This window comes from Centruroides sculpturatus, unplaced genomic scaffold (assembly GCF_000671375.1).
Source record: "Centruroides sculpturatus isolate CEXI.00-Female unplaced genomic scaffold, Cexi_2.0 scaffold224, whole genome shotgun sequence".
In the NCBI taxonomy this organism is placed as follows: Eukaryota; Metazoa; Arthropoda; class Arachnida; order Scorpiones; family Buthidae; genus Centruroides; species Centruroides sculpturatus.
Window position 1 is genome coordinate 685,945 of NW_019384419.1, and position 20,689 is coordinate 706,633.

Consider the following 20,689-nt stretch of genomic DNA (forward strand, 5'->3'; position numbering starts at 1 on the left):
GAAAAATAACTTGACCTTTGGAGACATCATTAATATAAATAATTTTTATGGCCGTTGAATAAGAAGTGTTTCTTTCACAAGAAATGTATAAAATTAGTGCTGTATTAGACTTACGGTACCTAATTTACATACTGTGCAGACGATAATAAACTCAACTTACAACTTACTAGCCTAAAATCTCCATAGCGTGGCGGCAGAAAATATATATATATTTATAATAAAGTTACAATAAATTAAGTTAATATATAATTATATATACAGTACCTAATTTATATATAATTGATATATAATTATATGTACAGTACCTAATTTATATATAATTTATATATGATACTGTAAAGACGATAATAAACTCAATTTACCCGCCTAAATTTACCGTAGCGTGGCGCTGGACGGCGGAAAGTAGTTCGGCTGCCCGATGACGTTTTACCGAATTATAGGAGTTTTTTTTTACCATGTTTGTACGGATACCGTCGCAATTTTTTCGCCGTCATATAGGGATCCGAACTATAGGAACCCGTGTTATAGGGGGGTCGACTGTATTGCAATATAAGAATATAAGCCTATATTTTTCTATCAGACATATGCACATTTCTCATTAAAGCAATCAAAAATATAGAGCTTATAATGTGTATTATTGATTGTTTCTTTTGTTTTTTATTTTCTCTTTTCGCTCAATGAGCACCAAAAACGCACTTTTTATTCGCGTTTTCCCAAATTTAGAAGAATGCGTATGCAATTTCTCTTTGCTGCTGATAAAGTAGCGGAAGCTACCGTCGCTGGTAACAGGAACAGGATGATCATACTCAAACAGCAAAAGGTTGATCATCCTAAATCACACACAAATTATTCAGTGTAATAACCATATTTTTCAAGAAAAAATTACTGAAAAAACCAATAAAACTGCTTATATATTCTTTAACTTGTGCAAATTCAATGTCGTAAACAGGTAAGTGCAACGCGTGCACAGGCACAGGGTCCAGGACAATGGTGGCACTAAAATAAGGGTATGTAAATGATGAGTATTACATTTTTATTTTCAAATTTTAAACTTATTCGCCATGGATTCCAATAGGTTTTTGATAAAAGTTATATAGTATTCTCCCGCTTAACAAATTTAATTAAATTACTTATATTAATGAAAAAGCAATCGTTGGTATTATATTGGTATAACATTTATCATTGGTACACAGTTGTACTGTAATTATAAGTGTTACTAGCAGTTACAATACTTTAGAATTTCTACATTCTTCTGAACGGAGATAAGTGACCGGCATGACACCATTGTTAACAGGAAAGGTATGATGTACAGGGGCAAGACACTACTAAAATTGAGAGCATTGTGACGAAATAATTGCTCATTATTTTTTGAAAATAGTTGTAAATCAATTTATATCAAAATGGGGTCGATCCCAATTGATTGACTTCATTTCCGGTTCATAATGGAAATAAGTATCAAAGACACGCAACCTAAAATATACTATTGTCTTTAATTGATTAATATAAAATTAAATACAGTCGACCCCCCTATAATTACGGTCCCTATAGTTACGATTCCTATAAAACTATGAAAAAATTGCTACCGGTATCCGTAAAAAATAGTAAAAGTTCCCTATAAACACCTCAAACATCATCGGGAAGCCGAACTACTTTCCCGCCGTCCGTAGCGCCACGCTACGGAGAGATTTCTATCGTCTGGACAGTATTATATAAATTATATATAAATTAGGTACTGTACATATAATTATATATTAATTATATATAAATTAGGTACTGTATATATAATTATATATTAACTTATTGTAACTTTGTTATAATTAAATATATAATTTCCGCCGTCTAGCGTGGCGCCACGCTACGGAGATTTTTACGCTAACTATCGTCTGTCAGTATGTAAATTAGGTACCGTAAGTCTAATACAGTACTGTAATTTTATACATTTCTTGTGAAAGAAACATTTCTTATTCAACGGCGATTAAAATTATTTATATTAATGATGTCTCCGAAGTTCTACGAAGTTTTCACAGAAAAATAAGTTGTTAGAAATCGGCCGCTCTTTGCTGAGCTGTTCCGCGACGAAAACAATGTTGAGCAATGGCAATGTCGAATGGTGACACTCGGTAAGTAATCCTACAATTTTTTGTTTATAGCGTAGTTTATACGGATTATTCCCAAAAAATATATACGTATTTTGGAAATGTTGAGTCGGATTAGTCTAGAATCGATTAATTTTATGGAAGAAAATCTTTCAAACAGCCGTAGTCCGTAAACTTGATACGTGTCGGGTTGTGATTGGAAGGATTCGTAAGAAAGCAGATTCCTAGAGAATGGAACGTATCTCTATCTTATAGGGGGGTCGACTGTATATTTAATTCTTAATTCAATTTAATTCTACATTAAAGTGAACCAAAGTTAGTTTAAAAATTCTAAAATTATACACAATAAATATACATTTTTATCTGGCACATGGTAACACATAATCTTAATTAAAGTAGCTATATAATACATTAAAAGCAAAATTTGCGCTTTTAATTGTTTTATCAGTTATATCACGTTATTTTTTTAAGTAATTTTGTAATATATATAATATATTTTTAACGAACATTTATAACATTATAAGTACGTAACTACTATTTTATCTCCTTATTTTTACATCGAGAGATGCGGAAATGACTAATCTTCATCATTAATGTTACGTTAATAACAATAAATTAAATAACTGTTAATTTAATTGTTGAAATTATCAGAGAGAAAGAGAGACAGAGAAATCTGCAGAAGGTAAAATTCGGTTCTATCAAACATATAAACGTAAATTTTTAGCTTTTATAAAATTTATAATTAGAAAAAAATTGTAGACCTATCTATAAGTTCCTACTGTCATCTGTCTGTCTGTCAATTCGTCTGTCTTTCCTTAATCTTTAGAACAGTACGTCTGTTCTCAAGATTAAGGAAAGACAGGTTTCTATGTCTAAAGAAGGTTTCTATGTCTAAAGACTTCTTTAGACATAGAAACCTTCTTAGTGGGAGGAAGTTCTTTTATAGTTATAAAAGAATGCATAACGGAAGTTACGTTATTTAATTTCAAACATTTTCCCCTGAAAGGTGTTAGATAGATGACTGGCATGACTCTTGTGCTAACAGGAAAAGCATGAATTACAGGCGCTTTATTATGATGTACGGGGCAAGTCACTACAAATTTGCGGTGGAGAGCATATATTTTAAATTAAATAAATTAAAAATATAGTTAAAAATTGTAAAAATTCAATTATTTATGAAAACAGTATAAGTTAAGCATAAAACTTATGAAAATTTCTTTAAAATAATGCTATAAATATATATACATTTACTTATCTATTAAATGTATCGTCGTATGTGCATTATCAGTGATAAATTTGATAGATATATATGGCAAATATATATACAGAATCTATAGTAAGAGATAAAATTTATCATATATTCATCTGTAATCAATCACACATCATCATATTTACTTATCTATCATCCATATATATATATATCACCCTACAGCGATATGCAAAGTTTACAAACTGAATTTAAAGATAAAGTTATTCTCTCAAAAATTCTAAATAGTTATATATAAAATTATAAATAATAAATATTATTCACACTCTTCCTCTCGTTTTTTGTGCAGTTTCTTAACTGATAATTTATCTGTAAGCAAAGTATTTGGAAATTAAATTGTAGACCTATTAATTTCCAATATATGTCTGTCCTTTCTCAATCACGAGAACGGTGTTAGTTAGGTGATAATCAAGACAATATTTAAAAAGTGTAGAGGAAGACAGACCTAAGTAACTGTATAATAACTTCCGGGCCTAATTGGAAGTCACGTGATTTCAATTCAAAATTTTACTCCTGAACAGAGTTCGAATACATGATTAGCATAACTTCATTGTTGACAGAAAAAGCATAATAAACAGGAGCAAGACACAAATAATCTTAAGTGTATCGTGACGAAAAATTGCAATAAAAATACTCGCTCGTTTATTTTAAAAATGCTTACAATTTTTTTATGAATATGAGAGATGTTGTTGCCATAAGTGATAAGCTCTACTTATTATCATCAGTGATTGTTACATAGAAATTACCTAGAATAAGAAGTGGATTAATAATTTCCATACTTTTTCTATCCATCTTCCCTGATCATGTTATCTTCCCTGACTTTTATTATCCTGTCAATTATTTTTTTACATGTTCATTAGGAGTTTGGCTCAAACTTCATTCAATTAACTCCTTTTCTTCTTATTCCTTCATTCTTCATCATGTCTATCCTCATTTTTCCTTCTATATTCAATTTCTATTGCTTATATCTAATATATTCATTAGACACGTGAAAAACCCAGAAGAATCTACTTTGCCACACGACCCAGAAAGCTGTACGTGGCTGGCCACGTACAGCTTTCTGGGTCGTGTGTCAAAGTAGAAAAACCGTAGAATATTATTATTAGTAGTGGGTTCGCACCTTCCTCGTTAGGCTCGACCAATGCTAATCAAGTACCTCAAAAGTAATTATTATAAATTATTCATTCGTATTACATTTAAGAAGAAACGTTATTTATTTTGAATCAAATTTTATTATTTAAAAAATAATAATTTTTAACGATTTACACGTAAGCTCATATGTTACAACGTAAGTATATATTATCCAATATATGTAGTAAAAATGTCACATATATTCGATAATATAAAATTAATTTAATAAACATTATGTAGGAGGAGAGGCAGTAATTCTATTATATATATATAAAATAGAATGTCTGACTAACTGCCTGTTTTCTATACACTTCTACACCCATACCCCACCTTCCTTTAATCTCATTCTTCTAACTCCTAAACTATGACCGACCTGAACCATGTTTTTCAGATTGACCCCGTGGAAAATATAGGCTTCCATATAATGGCCACCTCGACACCCCTCCCTCTAATTCATCCTTTCCTTAAGTCTTTCACCGTCCTCACCAGTGACTTAGTGTATGAAACCACTTAACACTGATAATTTATCGCAGGTTCGCATCTGACCAACAAGCTGTCCACGTGGAATTTTCCGATTTTATTCACATGCATAACACCTAAATTTAATTATTACTTAATTTATATAATATTATATTATATATAAATTTTTACTTGCAATTTACACAAATATTTTTATCTTAAAGTAAGTAATACGATAAGTTTATAGGTTTACAGTAATGCGACTCTCAATAATTTTTTAGTAATAATTTTACTTTCAAAGCGTCAATCAAAATATTAAAATAAAAGAAATTTTACTGACTTTTTAAAAATACTTTTAAAATAAAAATATAAATTTTTTATGTAATGTTTTAAAAATTGATTTAAAAACAGAATAATTGCAGAAGAACCTCCAATAAAAGCCTCTTTTTTATTAACATTACTAAAATTCATCAACGTAAAGATAGTTCCTTTTCTTTTTCATTTTTAAATCAAGGAAGATGAGAGAGGATGATGGATACGCGTGTTTAAATCAATTATGATAATGAAAATATATCTTAAATCTTTTATATATTATAAAAGCTTAGTAATAAGATCTAGTTATTACCTATATTTAAAGTTTTATACATTATTATATGTGTTTACATCCTTTAAATAAAGATTTAAAGCATGCTCTTATGACTATTTTCTAATTTCATCTTTATGATTTTATTATTTTAATATCTTTTATATACTTTTATGAGATTAAAAAGAAGTTTAATAATAATATTTTTTATTATTATAAAGTTAGAAAATATTTTTATTTAAATATAATCATATATGTTGTTACCAGTTGAAAAAATGGCGCTGTTTTCTATAGAATAATTTCAAAAGTTTTAACGTTTCAGTGTTTATTTATATCTTGTTTATCTCTAAAAGAAATTAATTTTTATGAAGATTCTTTAGCTTGCTTTATTTTTTAATCTCATAATGGTCATGTTGAGGCGTTGCTCCCAATTCCTCTTCATGCAGTTGAACACATCGAAGATGGATTTCAAGATGAGTTTATTGATATTAAATGTTAGTAATGTTAATATACCAAAATATCAATTAATCATAATGTTTATAAAATTTTTCTTATAGGTTTCAGCTAGGTTTCCTTCAGGGACCACGAGTTGCAAAGTGGATAAACCATAGAACATTAACTGTTAGTCGTAGATTCACGCCTACCAACGGCTGGCCACGTGGAGATTTTACAGGTTTTATCACGTTCTAATATCTAAATAAGGGCCAGTTTACCCATAGAAAACCCTTCTCTGTAGTATCTCATGTGTTGTGTTACTTCATCCCATGAAACCAATCCAATCCTTCAGGTATCAATCATCCTTCAGAACAATCATTTTATCTGAAATATAGTTTGTTCAAACGTTATTTTGATTAAAATTCTATTTCGTAGAATTTTCTGCAACTCTCTAAACAATATTTTAGAGTTTCCATTATGAAAATTTATAGGAATATAAAATAAAGTGATTTTGCTAACTACCCTAAAAGATTGGTCATAATAAACTCGCTCTGTTGATTTTCAAATTATACTTTCTGAATTTCTTTGGCATTTTTGATTATTCTGCACAACCTAAGTGTCATTTTTCATCTAGCTTTGACATCTGAAACTAATTTTTTTCCGAATAATTTTCTTATTTATGATAATTTTTAAATAATATTATCAGTCGTAAATGTTTTCATCTGAAGAAACGTCATGGAATCATTTATCCATAGTAAATATATTTATATGATTCGTAATTTATGTAAATCATGCAGAATTCTTTCATTACTACTTAGCAAATGTTACTAAAAATGCCAAAAAATTAATTATTTTAAGTATAATTTTTACTTTAAAGTTTCTAGGTAAAAAGAAATTAATATATTTTGAAGTTTATTTTGAGAAATTAAACTATGTTTAAAGTCAAATTATACTAAGTATTGTGACAGTAAATAGAATAGAAAATTAAATTTACAGAATTTCTCTACAAATTTAATTAATTCAACAGAATTTCTACAGAATTTATTCAGATTTCAGCAAATCTAATGATTTACTGGAACAGAATTTTTGTGTGTCGTATCTGAAGAATTTCTGCAGCATTCTTTAAATAACTTTTTCAAATATAATTTCTACATAAGAAGAAATTATATTGAATTAATATAAATTGCTGATATTGCTGAGAAATAGATGCTTAATTAAAAAATAACTTTTATATTATTAATTATCTAAACTAGAAATTAAATTATGTTTTTTTACAACAATGTTTCAAAAGTTTATCGCGGGGAATAAATCAATTGTCTCGTGACATTTCCTTTCGTATTCTTTAGTATTCATTAATAAAATTGAAGACAAAGTATGCCCAAAAGGGACTACCATTTATTTTTTCTATATTCTACACAATACACATTCTTTGAGACTGACCTTTCCTTGTAGGCTACTTGTCGCCAGAAGTTTAAAAAGTCTTTTTAAAAACAATTAAAATTACAAGTAATTTATAAAAAGGGAACTGGTGACATTCAGACGTCTTGCTTGCATCCATTATAACTCCGTTGGAGGTGATACTGCTTTTATCTACTGAAAGCAAGCGCTAGTATTCTAGTATTCTATTGCCAGGTCAACTGAATAAAGTGTTCTTCTTCTACTCGTTTTCTTGTGTATTCTTTTACAGTCAACTGTTTCGCTCTGAATCACGCATTTTCCCTCGCTTCCCTCACTCTCTCTCTCTTTTAATGTTCTCTGAAACTTTCTCTTGTGTGTCTCTTTCCATTCTCATCTTTGTATTCTCTTGATCATTTTCCTTGTATATCTCCATTCCCTTCTTGATTATTCTCCTGGTCTTTTTCTTTGCATATATCTCTCTTCAGCACCTACGTGGTACTTCTTGATCTTTTTCTTATGTAACATAATTATCTTGTACATTAAATATACTTAAAGTTATTTAAGAAAATATATCTCTTTATTTTCGATTCATAAATGCTCTATTTCTGTAGGATTATAATGTAATTTATGCAATAATATTAATGCATCTGTTACATAACAATGTTTATGTATAACGTATAAATGCTAATATTTATAAGATAAGATCGCAATCTACCAATAACTGCTTATCAAGATTGTAGACGTATCTACACGAATGAATAATGGTTCCCGTTCGTACAAGAAACAGAAATTCATTGATTTATGTTCTTACTGTTCAATGGATTTTGACTTCTAAAATATAAATGATAAAATTCTTTTCACCCATCTTCTTTGCTCTGTAAATGATAAGTGAAAAGCATTAAACGCAAAATATTATAGTTTAATTGTATATAAACTAGCTTTTAAAGTATGTATAGAATAGTCTGCAGTTGAAGAGGGGTTTGGACCTAAAATGCATTCTATGTAATGATTATTGAAGAACTTAATTTGTCCATCTGTATTCTTCCTTTCCACTCGAAAACATCTTCTTTTACTTCACCATTTTCAGTTAAAACTATTCGACTCGAAATACAATTTTGTAGCAAAGACGAAACTTATCAAGCCATGACACCTAGTTCCGTGACAAAGTTAAAGCCATATCTTGCAGCATCATTCATAGTGCAGATGCTTTGTTGACATCTTCATATAACTGCCCACGTTTTTATCTGGTGTTTTCATTTGTCTTTTCTTCCTATTCACTGAGATACGGTTCCTTATTTTCAAGAATTGCTTGAATTTGGCTCTTTTCACACTTAAATTGCTTGTTAATATTCGTCTCGATTTTCCAGTTTCTTTTGTTTAATTACAGAATCCACCCCTTTCAAGTTAGGAAAGAAAACTTCCTGTTACTGTGTACACCTGACATTTTGTTTGCAACTCAACCTTAAAACGAAGCTATTAATTCAAAATTTTGTTATAATTCTCTGTAAAACGTTACTGTAAAAAGCCTGATATGTATTGTTTTCAGATATACACGCATATATTAAAGTTTATAAAGATGCTGGCAGTACTGAAATTTAAAACCATGTTATTTACAAATTAAATACAATATGTATTGTAAATAAGTTACAGTAATTAAGGAATTTTACGAAGTAAAGGTATGGTTATAATCCAGTGTAAAGTGTGGCCTAAAGAACATCAAAATAAAAAAAAACAATAAAGGTCTATTAACATAAAACTTTGACTCAGACACCCTACTGTCCTATTTTCTACTGGCAGAAGAAATTCTGTCTAAAAAGCAGTTTTACATTTAAAGTACTGCATATACTACATACAATATTTCACTTTTAGACACGTTTGCAGCACACTCGATCGTCTAAAATGGTTTTAGAAGATGGTCTTTGGTCGAGTAAGGAGATCAAATTATATTAGTAATACGAGTTAAAAAATCCATTCTGGAGAAGATCCGATATCGGGGGTGGTCTCTGGAGAAGAGAGTGGCAGTCTTCAAAAGTTTGACTGCACGTATAATTATTTAAAAACAAAATAATAAATATAATAAATTTCAAATTAAAATACAATTTTGTTATGCTTCGTCACATACAGTTAATTAATCGGGAATATTGTGAATAAAATAAGTTTTAAATCATGTGAAATTAACTTAAATAATTAAAAAATGTATTTAAATTATATAATTTTATACTTTAAAGTGCTTGTGTTTTATTTGATATTAGGAAAACAGACGCTATGTATCATGCGAATGATTTTTTTTTTCATTTTTTTGTGAAAAAAAAGGTTTCTTTATCGATTGTACTGGAATTTGCTCACATTTCTCTTTGCCAGAATAAAGAGAAATTGTTTTTTCCTTTCAAATATTTGCTGTCTTTGCATTTTACAGTTCTATTATTATTTATTATTTTTCCTTTCATACAAAAACGAAGTTCGATAAGGGAGAAAATTATATATATATATATTTTTCCTCCACTCCCAAAGAGAAAAACAATTAAATGGTTCACAAAACTTGAGGAATGTTAACACTCGATTATCTTCAAGTAAAAATGTTTATGATCTTCTCAAGCGATATTCTTTCAATTTATATGATCAATATTATTCTGTACGTGATGACAGGTTACAATTATAGTAACGCTTTTACAAGGAGTAGAGAGAACATTGCACGAGAATTAAATCTTGCTTCTTTTACGTATTCTTTAAATACAAGTGCACTAGAGAATAGATAATTCGTAGTGGGCTATTCGGTGGAGTAATCGCCATTTATCTCAAAGTCTCTTTCTTATGGAACCAAATCCTATTTTGAATTGTACAAAAGATTAAATTTTATATACAATAAAGCTTTTAAGCTCTATTAACTTCGAAGTTTTAATTTTAAATCACGTTTTTAAAGGTTTTAATTCTATAAAATAGAATCATTCAAATATAAATAACGTAAAAAACAATATAATGAGCTTTTCTTATTTTATTTTATATTATTTTAAGAGTTTCCACTCGAACCTTCATGAGAATTTCTCTATTAAGAATCATTGAAGCGTTATGACAGAGCACTTGATAATTTTTTAAAGGGGAAATAATATAATTAATTTTACTTTTATATTAAATTTAGCATATCAAATTCGAAACCTGTCTATAAAATAGAAAATAATCAAAAATTATCGTTATTTTATTGATTTATATGAAGGTTTTTTTAAAAGAAAAACAACATCAATCATCAATTGGAATGAGGGATATCAAGACCTTATCTTAAAATCTAAATATAGAATGTCGAGAATGAATTATTTTTGCATGAATTATTACAAAAATTGAATTGACTAATGGATTATTTTAATGTCTTTTTTTAAAATTCAATTGTATGTAGATGAAAGTAGTGAGAGAGAAAATAAAAATATCCAGCAAGAGTTGCGTAACTTACCCGTTAACAGTTAAAATTATGTACGGTGCCATTTGTTATTAAATTTTATGTTTTTAACTGTTATAAAATGGCAAAAGGCTTAATTTTAAATGGAGGAATGGGTTTTATAAAAATAAATTATAAATAATAATGAATAAATCTTCTTTAAGTTTTACCCCTCTCGAGATATGACTCACGACTCCCTTTATCTCCTCATCCCCTTGACCTTTTACTAGTAAAATTTACAAGCATCAATTCCCTTATTTCCCTGCAAAATTTCATAAATTTTTGACAAAAGTTACAGATGTTAAGCTTCAAATCTGGTGGACATAATAGCGCACCCACACAGTAATACAAAGAGGGGGAAACTTCATTTCTCGACGTTTCAAGGTCCCCAGAGTCCAAAAATGTATAAATGTCGGGGAGAGAAACATTATTTTTTCTCATTGCCATACCTTGATAAATGGAAATGAGAGTTTTTCTGATTTTTATTTTACAATTTAGTAAATGATCATAATTACCTTTAATGAGTTTTAAATGAGAATTTTTGACGAAAGGTTCATTTAATAAAATTTAATATATTTAAAATATTGTTATAATGATAAAATGAATTTAATTAGTTTGATTAAAATTAATTTTATTAATATATACAGTAAATCCCTCGATATAACACCACTCACAAGAATACTCACAAATGAATCCTTCTCTTAAATATTAAATAGATAATACTCGATTTTAACAATACAAAAGACAGCATCAACAACTCATGCGATTTTAAAACTGTATCTTTGTATATAGAACGAGCTGATTTATGTAATTCTTATTGTTCGAGGTCCTTTGCTTTAACTTAACACTCGATTTAGTGGCATTATTGCAGGCAAATAAATAATGGTGTTATATCGAAGCTCGATTATTCACTTTATTTAAAACTTAAAAATAAATTATATACGTACAATACTATTTAATAGTCTGTCTTAAAGAGAGCGGAACTATATTCTATATATAAATTAATTTGAAATCTGTTCTTAAAAGACCGAAATTCCAATCAAAAATGCGCTATTTGAAAAGAAAATTTCGTACAGCGATAACCAAAAATTAATTAATTAATTAAAAAAAATTAATTAAAATATTATAAAAATTCACGATAAGATTGCAGTAGATATTCACGTTTGTAATGAAATATATCTTATTCTTATGTTATTGTTAAGGTAGAAAAAATGAGGTAAAAGATATAGTTTTCATTCAGAAGAGAAGAATCCTCATAAAAATCTTAAATTAAAATTTCCATAGATCGTTACATTTAAAAAATATATATACACTCTCAATATAAATGCATTAAAATGCCATTTTTTAAAATTTCGTATACAATTTTAAAGGGTTCATATCCTGCATCATTAATTCCTCTTGCATCTGGTAGACCCTACATCGTTAATTCCTCTTGCATCTGTTAGACCTTGCACCATTAATTCCTCTTGCATCTGTTAGAACCTGCATCGTTAATTCCTCTTGCATCTGTTAGAACCTGCATCGTTAATTCCTTTTGCATCTGTTAGACTCTGCATCGTTAATTCCTCTTGCATCTGTTAGACATTGCACCATTAATTCCTCTTACCTCTACATCATTCAGAATATTATCTCTTGTAAACTAAAGAACTGTGCTCTATTTTAAGAGAAAAATTTGATTACTATTCTTAAAAAATAAAAATTTTACAGAAATTTCAAAAAATTCTTTAAAGTACAGTTTCTAGAATTGAAAATCTTCTAAATTTCTTACAAACAAAAATTGTTATAGTCTTTATACAGCGAAAATATCGGAATTGTTTTTCCTAAAGTGTGTCAACAATCGATCAATAAAATTGGAGTAACGTGATCCAGAGAATGCCATTTTGGACCTATTCAATAGGCAGATTCATAGACTTTAATATCCTTTCTCTACTAAATTTAACAGGAAGAAATTCTATTATTTATTTAAAATTTCACTTGTATACTTTATATATAAATGTATATAAAATGCATTTAAATGTAGGTTATATAAGTTTAATTATTACAGTATAAAATACTTTAGAAAAATTATATATATATATATTTTTCCTCCACTCCCAAAGAGAAAAACAATTAAATGGTTCACAAAACTTGAGGAATGTTAACACTCGATTATCTTCAAGTAAAAATGTTTATGATCTTCTCAAGCGATATTCTTTCAATTTATATGATCAATATTATTCTGTACGTGATGACAGGTTACAATTATAGTAACGCTTTTACAAGGAGTAGAGAGAACATTGCACGAGAATTAAATCTTGCTTCTTTTACGTATTCTTTAAATACAAGTGCACTAGAGAATAGATAATTCGTAGTGGGCTATTCGGTGGAGTAATCGCCATTTATCTCAAAGTCTCTTTCTTATGGAACCAAATCCTATTTTGAATTGTACAAAAGATTAAATTTTATGTACAATAAAGCTTTNTATATATTTACATTATTAAATATTTAAATTACAATATGCAAATTGCTCATTTCGATCACACCAATTCTTAAATTGACCAATCTAATTCAGCTTAACATGCAGTTTTATAAAATATATTCGCAAAATCAAGCGAGAAAGTCATATAATTGGTCGAAGAAATTAAGAAGGCGTGGCTATAGAAAAAATTCGTCGATTGATTCGACTAATCAACACATGCCACGTTTCATATTACTCGCTTTCAACCAATCGTCGCGTAAATTAGATTGATTGCTCCTAACTTTACTGCAATAACATGACTTAAAAATTGCTTTTAGATAAACAAATATAATATAAAAAAAACTAAATATTTATGCTTTATTATCTTATAAACAGTAATTAACATTTTTATAGTTAATTATGATGATGATAATGATTAATAATATTAATTATTCGAGACGATAAAAATAATTATATTATTTTCAAATTTGAAAAATATTAAACTCTTTATTAATTATCTTAATATTTCCTTCTTCACATTTAATTACAGAAAGATGGATGCATTATAAAATTCGTTTGACAGTTGATAATTAACTGAATAAATTGATTGATGTATTAATTAATTGATGTGACGAACCAATAAATTTTAGGCTATTTGGATGGCGATAATTAGGCCTAAACCTGCACTGGGATCGAACAAATTCAATTTATTCAATTTATTCAAATCTTCTGTTTAAGAAAAAGAAATTAAGAAAATATTTATTTGAAATTATTTGTAGCTTATTTATTAAAACATGATATTTTGCCCTCTTTACTACAATATGTATAGCACATTTTCCTGTATAACGTGACACGAGAAAGAATAAAAAAAAAAAAAAAAAACATTCAATTCATCATTTTATCTGTTATCAGGTGTCAAGATAATGTATATATTATCTTGCACCTGTTTACTGAGAAAATGGTGTTTTTAAGAACGCAAATGATAAAATAAAATACATATAATTTCCATAAAGTATGCTACAATTGTATCATTTCTTACTACATTATTTCCCACATATTTTTATGTACTGGCTGACCATGACATAGCGGATAAAACTACTACACTTGTGTCATGGGTTCGCATTTCACTATGGTGTTTTTCTGGTTTTCTAACGCCTAAATAGGGCCTGTCTCTCATAGAAAGTCTTTCCATGATGCCTAATTATCTTGACATGTTGCTTTGCCTTATCTCATCACTTCACTTTATGAATAAAGATTTTTTTTGATAAGGAGCATCTTCACCGGCAAAACACTTGAATAAAGTCACTCTCTATTTTCTTTTTCAATAAATATATTCGAGTGAAGTGGTCTCTTATTTTCATAAGTATGCTGGCATCAATAGAATATAAGTAGTCTTGTTCTTCTCTAAATGCCCGAAATTGCCCCGTTGTTCACTCTTTGGTACACTTCCTCGGTATTCCTTATAAAACCCTAAAGTTTTGAGTTGTTAACGTCATAATCTGAACTTGACCATCACAACCCAAAATTAGATATCAAGTTCTATTGAATGCTGTGTTGCTATTACCCGAGCAACAGGACACTGCATAATTGTCTAGCTATTTTGGAGATCAAGTAAGGTTTTTACAAATCTTATACGTACCGGTTAAGGTATTAAAGTACCAATACATATAAAAAGATCTGTTTTCTCTAATAGGTCTACTAATGCATACTAATAAATTCCGATTCTCTCAGTTTCCTCTAATTCGCATCGATTTATCATCATTTAAATCTCAATTTTCATTCAAATTTCTTTATAATTTGTAATAAAATATCCTATAAGAATAGTATTATGTTTCGTAATTTTAGAAACTAATTTCAAAGTTTAATAACACATTTAATTTTCAAGGGAATAAAAGAATTCATAAATGAGATGGGCCCCAAACTAATCATAAAAGTAAGGCTTCATCTGTATGTGAAATCTATAAAAATAGATAAATAAAAAATAAAATTTCGTTTGATGAGTGTAAAATCTTACTTCATATCACTTTAGTATTAAATTTTTTCTATAAAAAAATTAATTTTGAGTCTCTTATATATCAAGTAATTCAGGTTAAATGGGGTCTTTCTACGGGGTGTACGGCCTTAATTAAACTTTCCAATGCAGGACCCCTAAACTCAAAATTTATCTTTAATATTGTACAGTTTTATTATAAATATAAATTCATTATTAATAAAGTAATAAGAGTGTTAAAAAATAATAATAATAATATAGTAAATCGGTATTTAATTTTACGTGTTAATACAAAAGCTTTTATTAATAAACTTATTTGAATAATTTATCTCATGCTCCATAAATTATTTATATTAAAATATAAATAAAACATTTTGGATTTTTACGAAACTCTTTAATATTAATATAAAATGAACTTGGAAAATTTTAAAATATAAATTAATTTTGTGATTATTAAGATGAAAATTGGAGTTTTGAATTATAATTTATAAAGCGATGTCATTGAACTTTTGACAAAAATTTTTGCCCTATAATATCTTGTTAATTAGTAATTAAAACAATAAGAAACAAATTTTTTAGCAGTAATTTATTTTCTAACATTTTAACTTAAGGTATATTACATAAGATGATTCAAAATTTCTAACACAGGAATACAACTTACCTAATTAAATATTCACTTATAACTCATGCCCCCTGCTAGTCGTGGGTTTAACATGTGGTATTTTCCTGTGTTTCTTCGCCTAAGTAGAGGTCAGTTATTCATAGAAAGTCCTCTCAGGAAGCATCCAACTCGACCGATTGCCCAGATGTCATACACAAACAAACAAACTTACAAGTCATAAAATATGGTATATATAAACATATACCATAGAATATGGCATATTCAACTGAATGATTCTTTCCCATTCGTAGCAAATTCATGTTAACACATCTAATGTTACATGTACTGTACACACACGTCACATTTATATATTACCTTCAGTCAACCTGTGTTTAGTACGCAATTTCTGAACAATCTTATAAACTATAAAATTAAAATATTCCAAGTTTAACTGAAGCTGAAAGCTCCTTATATTTGAAAATGGCCAGTCAATATACTTGGTTAGTGCAGTAACAGATACTGAAGATTCTCCAAGATCTGACAAATCCTATTGACGTATGACGGATATAGTTCTTCAATGGAGAATTATCTGTCAACTGCAGAATACAGGATATATAATTTAAAGAAAGGCTTCACAAAAGTCAATTTAGAGGTCAAGAGTGCAATGACCCTGTTGATTCCACCAGAATTCTTCATAGAAAATACAGTAAAACATTTTTTTATTATTACAAGTTGGAATTTATGTAATTTGCGGATTATTTAAATGTTAGATACACGAATAAATCACGTGGACATCTCAATGGTGAGATACGAACCCGCGACCTACTACTATTGTTTACTATTCCACTAGTTACACATAAGTGTAAGAAGAAATAGCAAAATGAAGTAGTCAGTTATCATTCTGTACTTTCTAATAGTGTTGTTTAGTTGTGTTTTAATATAAAGCTGGGTGGTTCCTACGATTAATAGTTCCGTAGATAAGGTAACACATCTCAATACTTATCAATAATCACTGTATTTTCACATACAGACGTAAAAATAGTAGTTTTCAAAGAAAATGTTTATTTAGATTTGAAGAATCTCTTTAAATATTTATTTATTTTTTAAATAAAAAATCGCCGTTTATAGTGTCTTTTAATTAATATTATAATATATAATTTTTAATAAAAGATAGACTGAAGCATCATACAACATTACAAAATAAATTTATCGGAATCACGAGATAAATTCCATTTAATCCCAATAATACACTTAATGGAAATTAATTTAAGGCATTTGTAAATGGGTAGACATTTCGAAATTTCCTTTTAGTAAGCGATTTCGATAGATATAAGTTAGAAATTATGTCAATAGCATTAAACTTCTATGAGAATTGTAAACATTATAAATGGCTCCATAGAAAATCTCTCTTTATTCTGAATATAGGAAAACATGTTAATTGTGAAATTACATTAAGAATAATATAATTTACGACGGAACTTTATAACCTGTAAATTTCTTAATTAAAAAATTACATAATTAAATAAACGTTATAGGTTATACAGGTAACTTTATATAGGATGGTACGAAAATCAGTTAACTTAATATATTTTAAGAACAGTTAAATTAATTTGTAATCTTCTGTTTCGTGGGTTAACTGACTTTCTGATTATTTTTTATTAATATTAAAAATATCCCGGGGGTATTCCTCATATGTTGCATCGATTTATGCAAATCAATTCAATCCAATCTGATCCCATTTCATACGTTTGAAACCATCGCAGNTTTGTTAGAATTAATAAGAATTATTATTATTAGATTTTTCATTTATATGAAAATAAAGATTTAAAAATACACATTTATATTTACTAAAGTTTAATACCTATGAAATGCAGATACAAAGTTAAAACATTGCTCTACAGCACTCGAGGCATTACTTATGAATGTACCCAAAATTAATTCAGTCATTCAGGAACACATTAGACAAGGAGGAAAGAGATTGATATGTGTTAATGGACGCCATTTTGATAGCAGCCATATTGAATGCAATTTCGAACTGAGGTCGTGTGACACATCATTGGCACAGAGTTATACACCTTACATGATGTGTTCAATGTAATTCCTTGGGTGCATTCTATATTCTGAAGCAGGGGTGTTAAGTGGCTTTCTTCCCCACCCTGTAGTTTCTTTGGAGAGAATATATTACTACATCAACAATTATTGTAAACGAGATAAAATGCCAAACTAACCAAGATGGAAAGACTTTCTATGGAAAACTGCCATTATTTATATTACAAGTGAAGAAAACCCGGAAACCTCTATACAGTCAGCTACTAGTGTTGTTTGGTTTCATTCACTTGGCAACTCTCCAATTAATTCTATTATTCTAATACACGAAACTGTGTTCTCTGTCCATTATATTTAGTGTTTCTTTTTTGCTTTTTTTTTTAAAAAAAATAGAACTTCCTATGATAGAAAGTAAATATTGTGTGTCAAGATCTAGTAGCAAAACTGAATCAAGATAAAAGATTTTAAATAAATCAAACTGAAACTGGCCCCTATTTAGATATATTAGACATGTGAAGATAACCGGAAAACTCCATGTCAGTCCGTTGAGGTATGAACCCGGGACCAATTTTTTATCTACATGGCAATTCTCTAGATTAATTCTAATATTAGAATTAGTATTTCCTGTCAATCATATTTCAGGTTTTTTTTAAAATTTTTTAATATAACTTCACTATAATGGAGAGTAAGTATTATGCTGTTACTTCGAGCCGTTAAGTATTAACACCTAAATTTAGGTGTTAGACATGTAAAGGATTACTAGATTATTATATAAGAATACTCCAAAAGTTAGTTAACCACTGTAAGGGCTATCCTATAATAGATGGTTAACTGCTTTTTGGACCACCCTTATCGTTGTAGGTTGAATTTTGTAGTAATATCAAGTTTATTGCGTAACTTTAACATGATATTAAATTCAATTTTTTTTCCTTTCAAATCTTAAATTTAATGAATATTTATGCGAATTAAGAACTTATTTCAAAACTAAAAATGAATAATTTACTAAAATATTTGAATTATTAAAATTCATGATTTTCTAAATGAAACTTTTAATTTAATTTAACTTTTTTTTTCAATTGTGTTATACATTATTAATATTGGATTATTAAATTTATTATTACAGACTGCATAATTATTTTCCTAAAGTAATTTATATTAATTTGTCTACTGAATTAAATTAAAATTTCAAATTAAAATTCAATTTTCCTAAATTAAATTCATTTTTGATAAACTCCTAATTAAAATAATATTTCATACAAATTAACTAAATTTAATTACAATTAAATTATTCATTTTTCCTGAAAATTATTGTTATTATTATTATTTATTATTATTATTATTATTCTCTCCCCCTACTTGAAATTAATTGAAAGGAATTTAAAAGAAAATTATTAATTTATTAAATTTCTATGCATTTTTTTACTTTTTTGCCTGTGATATGTAGCAGAATAAAAGTATTGGGATCAGTCAAAAAATGACCCCTCTCCAAACTTTTACATGTTTGGACAGAGAGGACCTTGAAAAGTCGAGAAATGCAAAAAATCTAATGTAATTTTTTGTATATATTAATCAAAAACACATATATTGTGTGTGCTTGTGTTCAATATATACACGTGTTCCACTCCTACTCCCACAAACACATACAATGTGTCCTACCCCCCCACAAACACATACAATGTGTCCTACCCCCCCACAAACACATACAATGTGTGTGTTTGTGGGGGGGTAGGACACCATTTTATTCACCCTATTTGAAGCTTAATAACTCCTGTGTTTTTGGTCCAAATCTTTGAAGTTTTGCGGGGAAATTTGTACGTTAAGGTCATTAATGATGTTAAATTTTGATGGTTAAAGGTCAAAGGAGTGGGGAGATAGAAAAGGTCATGTGCTATATCCCGAGTAGATCGGACTTAATGACGATTTTACTCGTTATAGGCACTTACAATTTCTTATAAAACCTATCAAAATTAAGCTAGTTGACGTTATTTTTTTCCTTTTAAAATAAAATACTACAACAGATGGCACTACACACAATTTTAACTATTTCCGGGAAAGTTATGCAACTCGTTTGTATTTCTTTTAAATAATTAATTTCTTATTTATATGAGAAAATTTTTATTAATTTATGAAATTATTTAGCAAAAATATTGCTTAGAATATAACGTATTTATTTTTTGTTGGTAAACTTTGTTAAGTATAGATAACTTTCAACAACGTGGATAATTAAGATAATGACTCAATTAGAATAATGGAAGAGATGCTGAGTAAGTCTATTGCAATTGCTAATGACATAGTTTTTCTCTTTAATTATTTAGAAAATACTCATTATCAAATATTATAAGGTATCGTTTAATGTAATTAATTAAATAAATCTGTTTGTAAGTAGTCATTAAGTATATTTCTTATAAAGTTCAGATTGGATTAATGGAATAAGGCAATCTGACAAATAGATCTTCTACAAGAAACTGGGTACTGAACCCGCGACCATCTATCAGCATTTAGTGGTTTATATTCATTCGGTTACTGGTGAGTAAATATAATTTAGAAAATTTATGACAGGATTTATTTTATATACTTTTAAATTTTATTTTAAATGCTCTGAAGTCCAATAATTTATATATTATTCTTACTTTACTGTCCAAACCACATTTCTTCTTCAGTATTCAAGTGTTTCCAGAGTTTCATAAAGAACAAATTTTTCTTCCTGACTTTCCTGTCTATGGCCCTTGATTTTAGAAGTTCTTGTAGATCATTTCTTCCTTCAGGTCATCAATCATTTTTACTTTTTCTTTTTTCTGTCGACCACTATTTCCTCTAAA

At 28.2% G+C, this 20,689-nt stretch overlaps 1 protein-coding gene across 1 annotated transcript in view; it reads left to right on the plus strand.

Moving 5' to 3' along the window:
* LOC111619328 overlaps positions 1 to 20,689 on the plus strand; it is a 30,580-nt gene that overhangs the window by 4,598 nt on the left and 5,293 nt on the right. The window contains exons 3-4 of the mRNA XM_023361031.1: positions 2,748 to 2,778; positions 6,094 to 6,209. Coding sequence (XP_023216799.1) covers positions 2,748 to 2,778; positions 6,094 to 6,209 — 147 coding nt within the window. The remainder of the gene's footprint in view (positions 1 to 2,747; positions 2,779 to 6,093; positions 6,210 to 20,689) is intronic.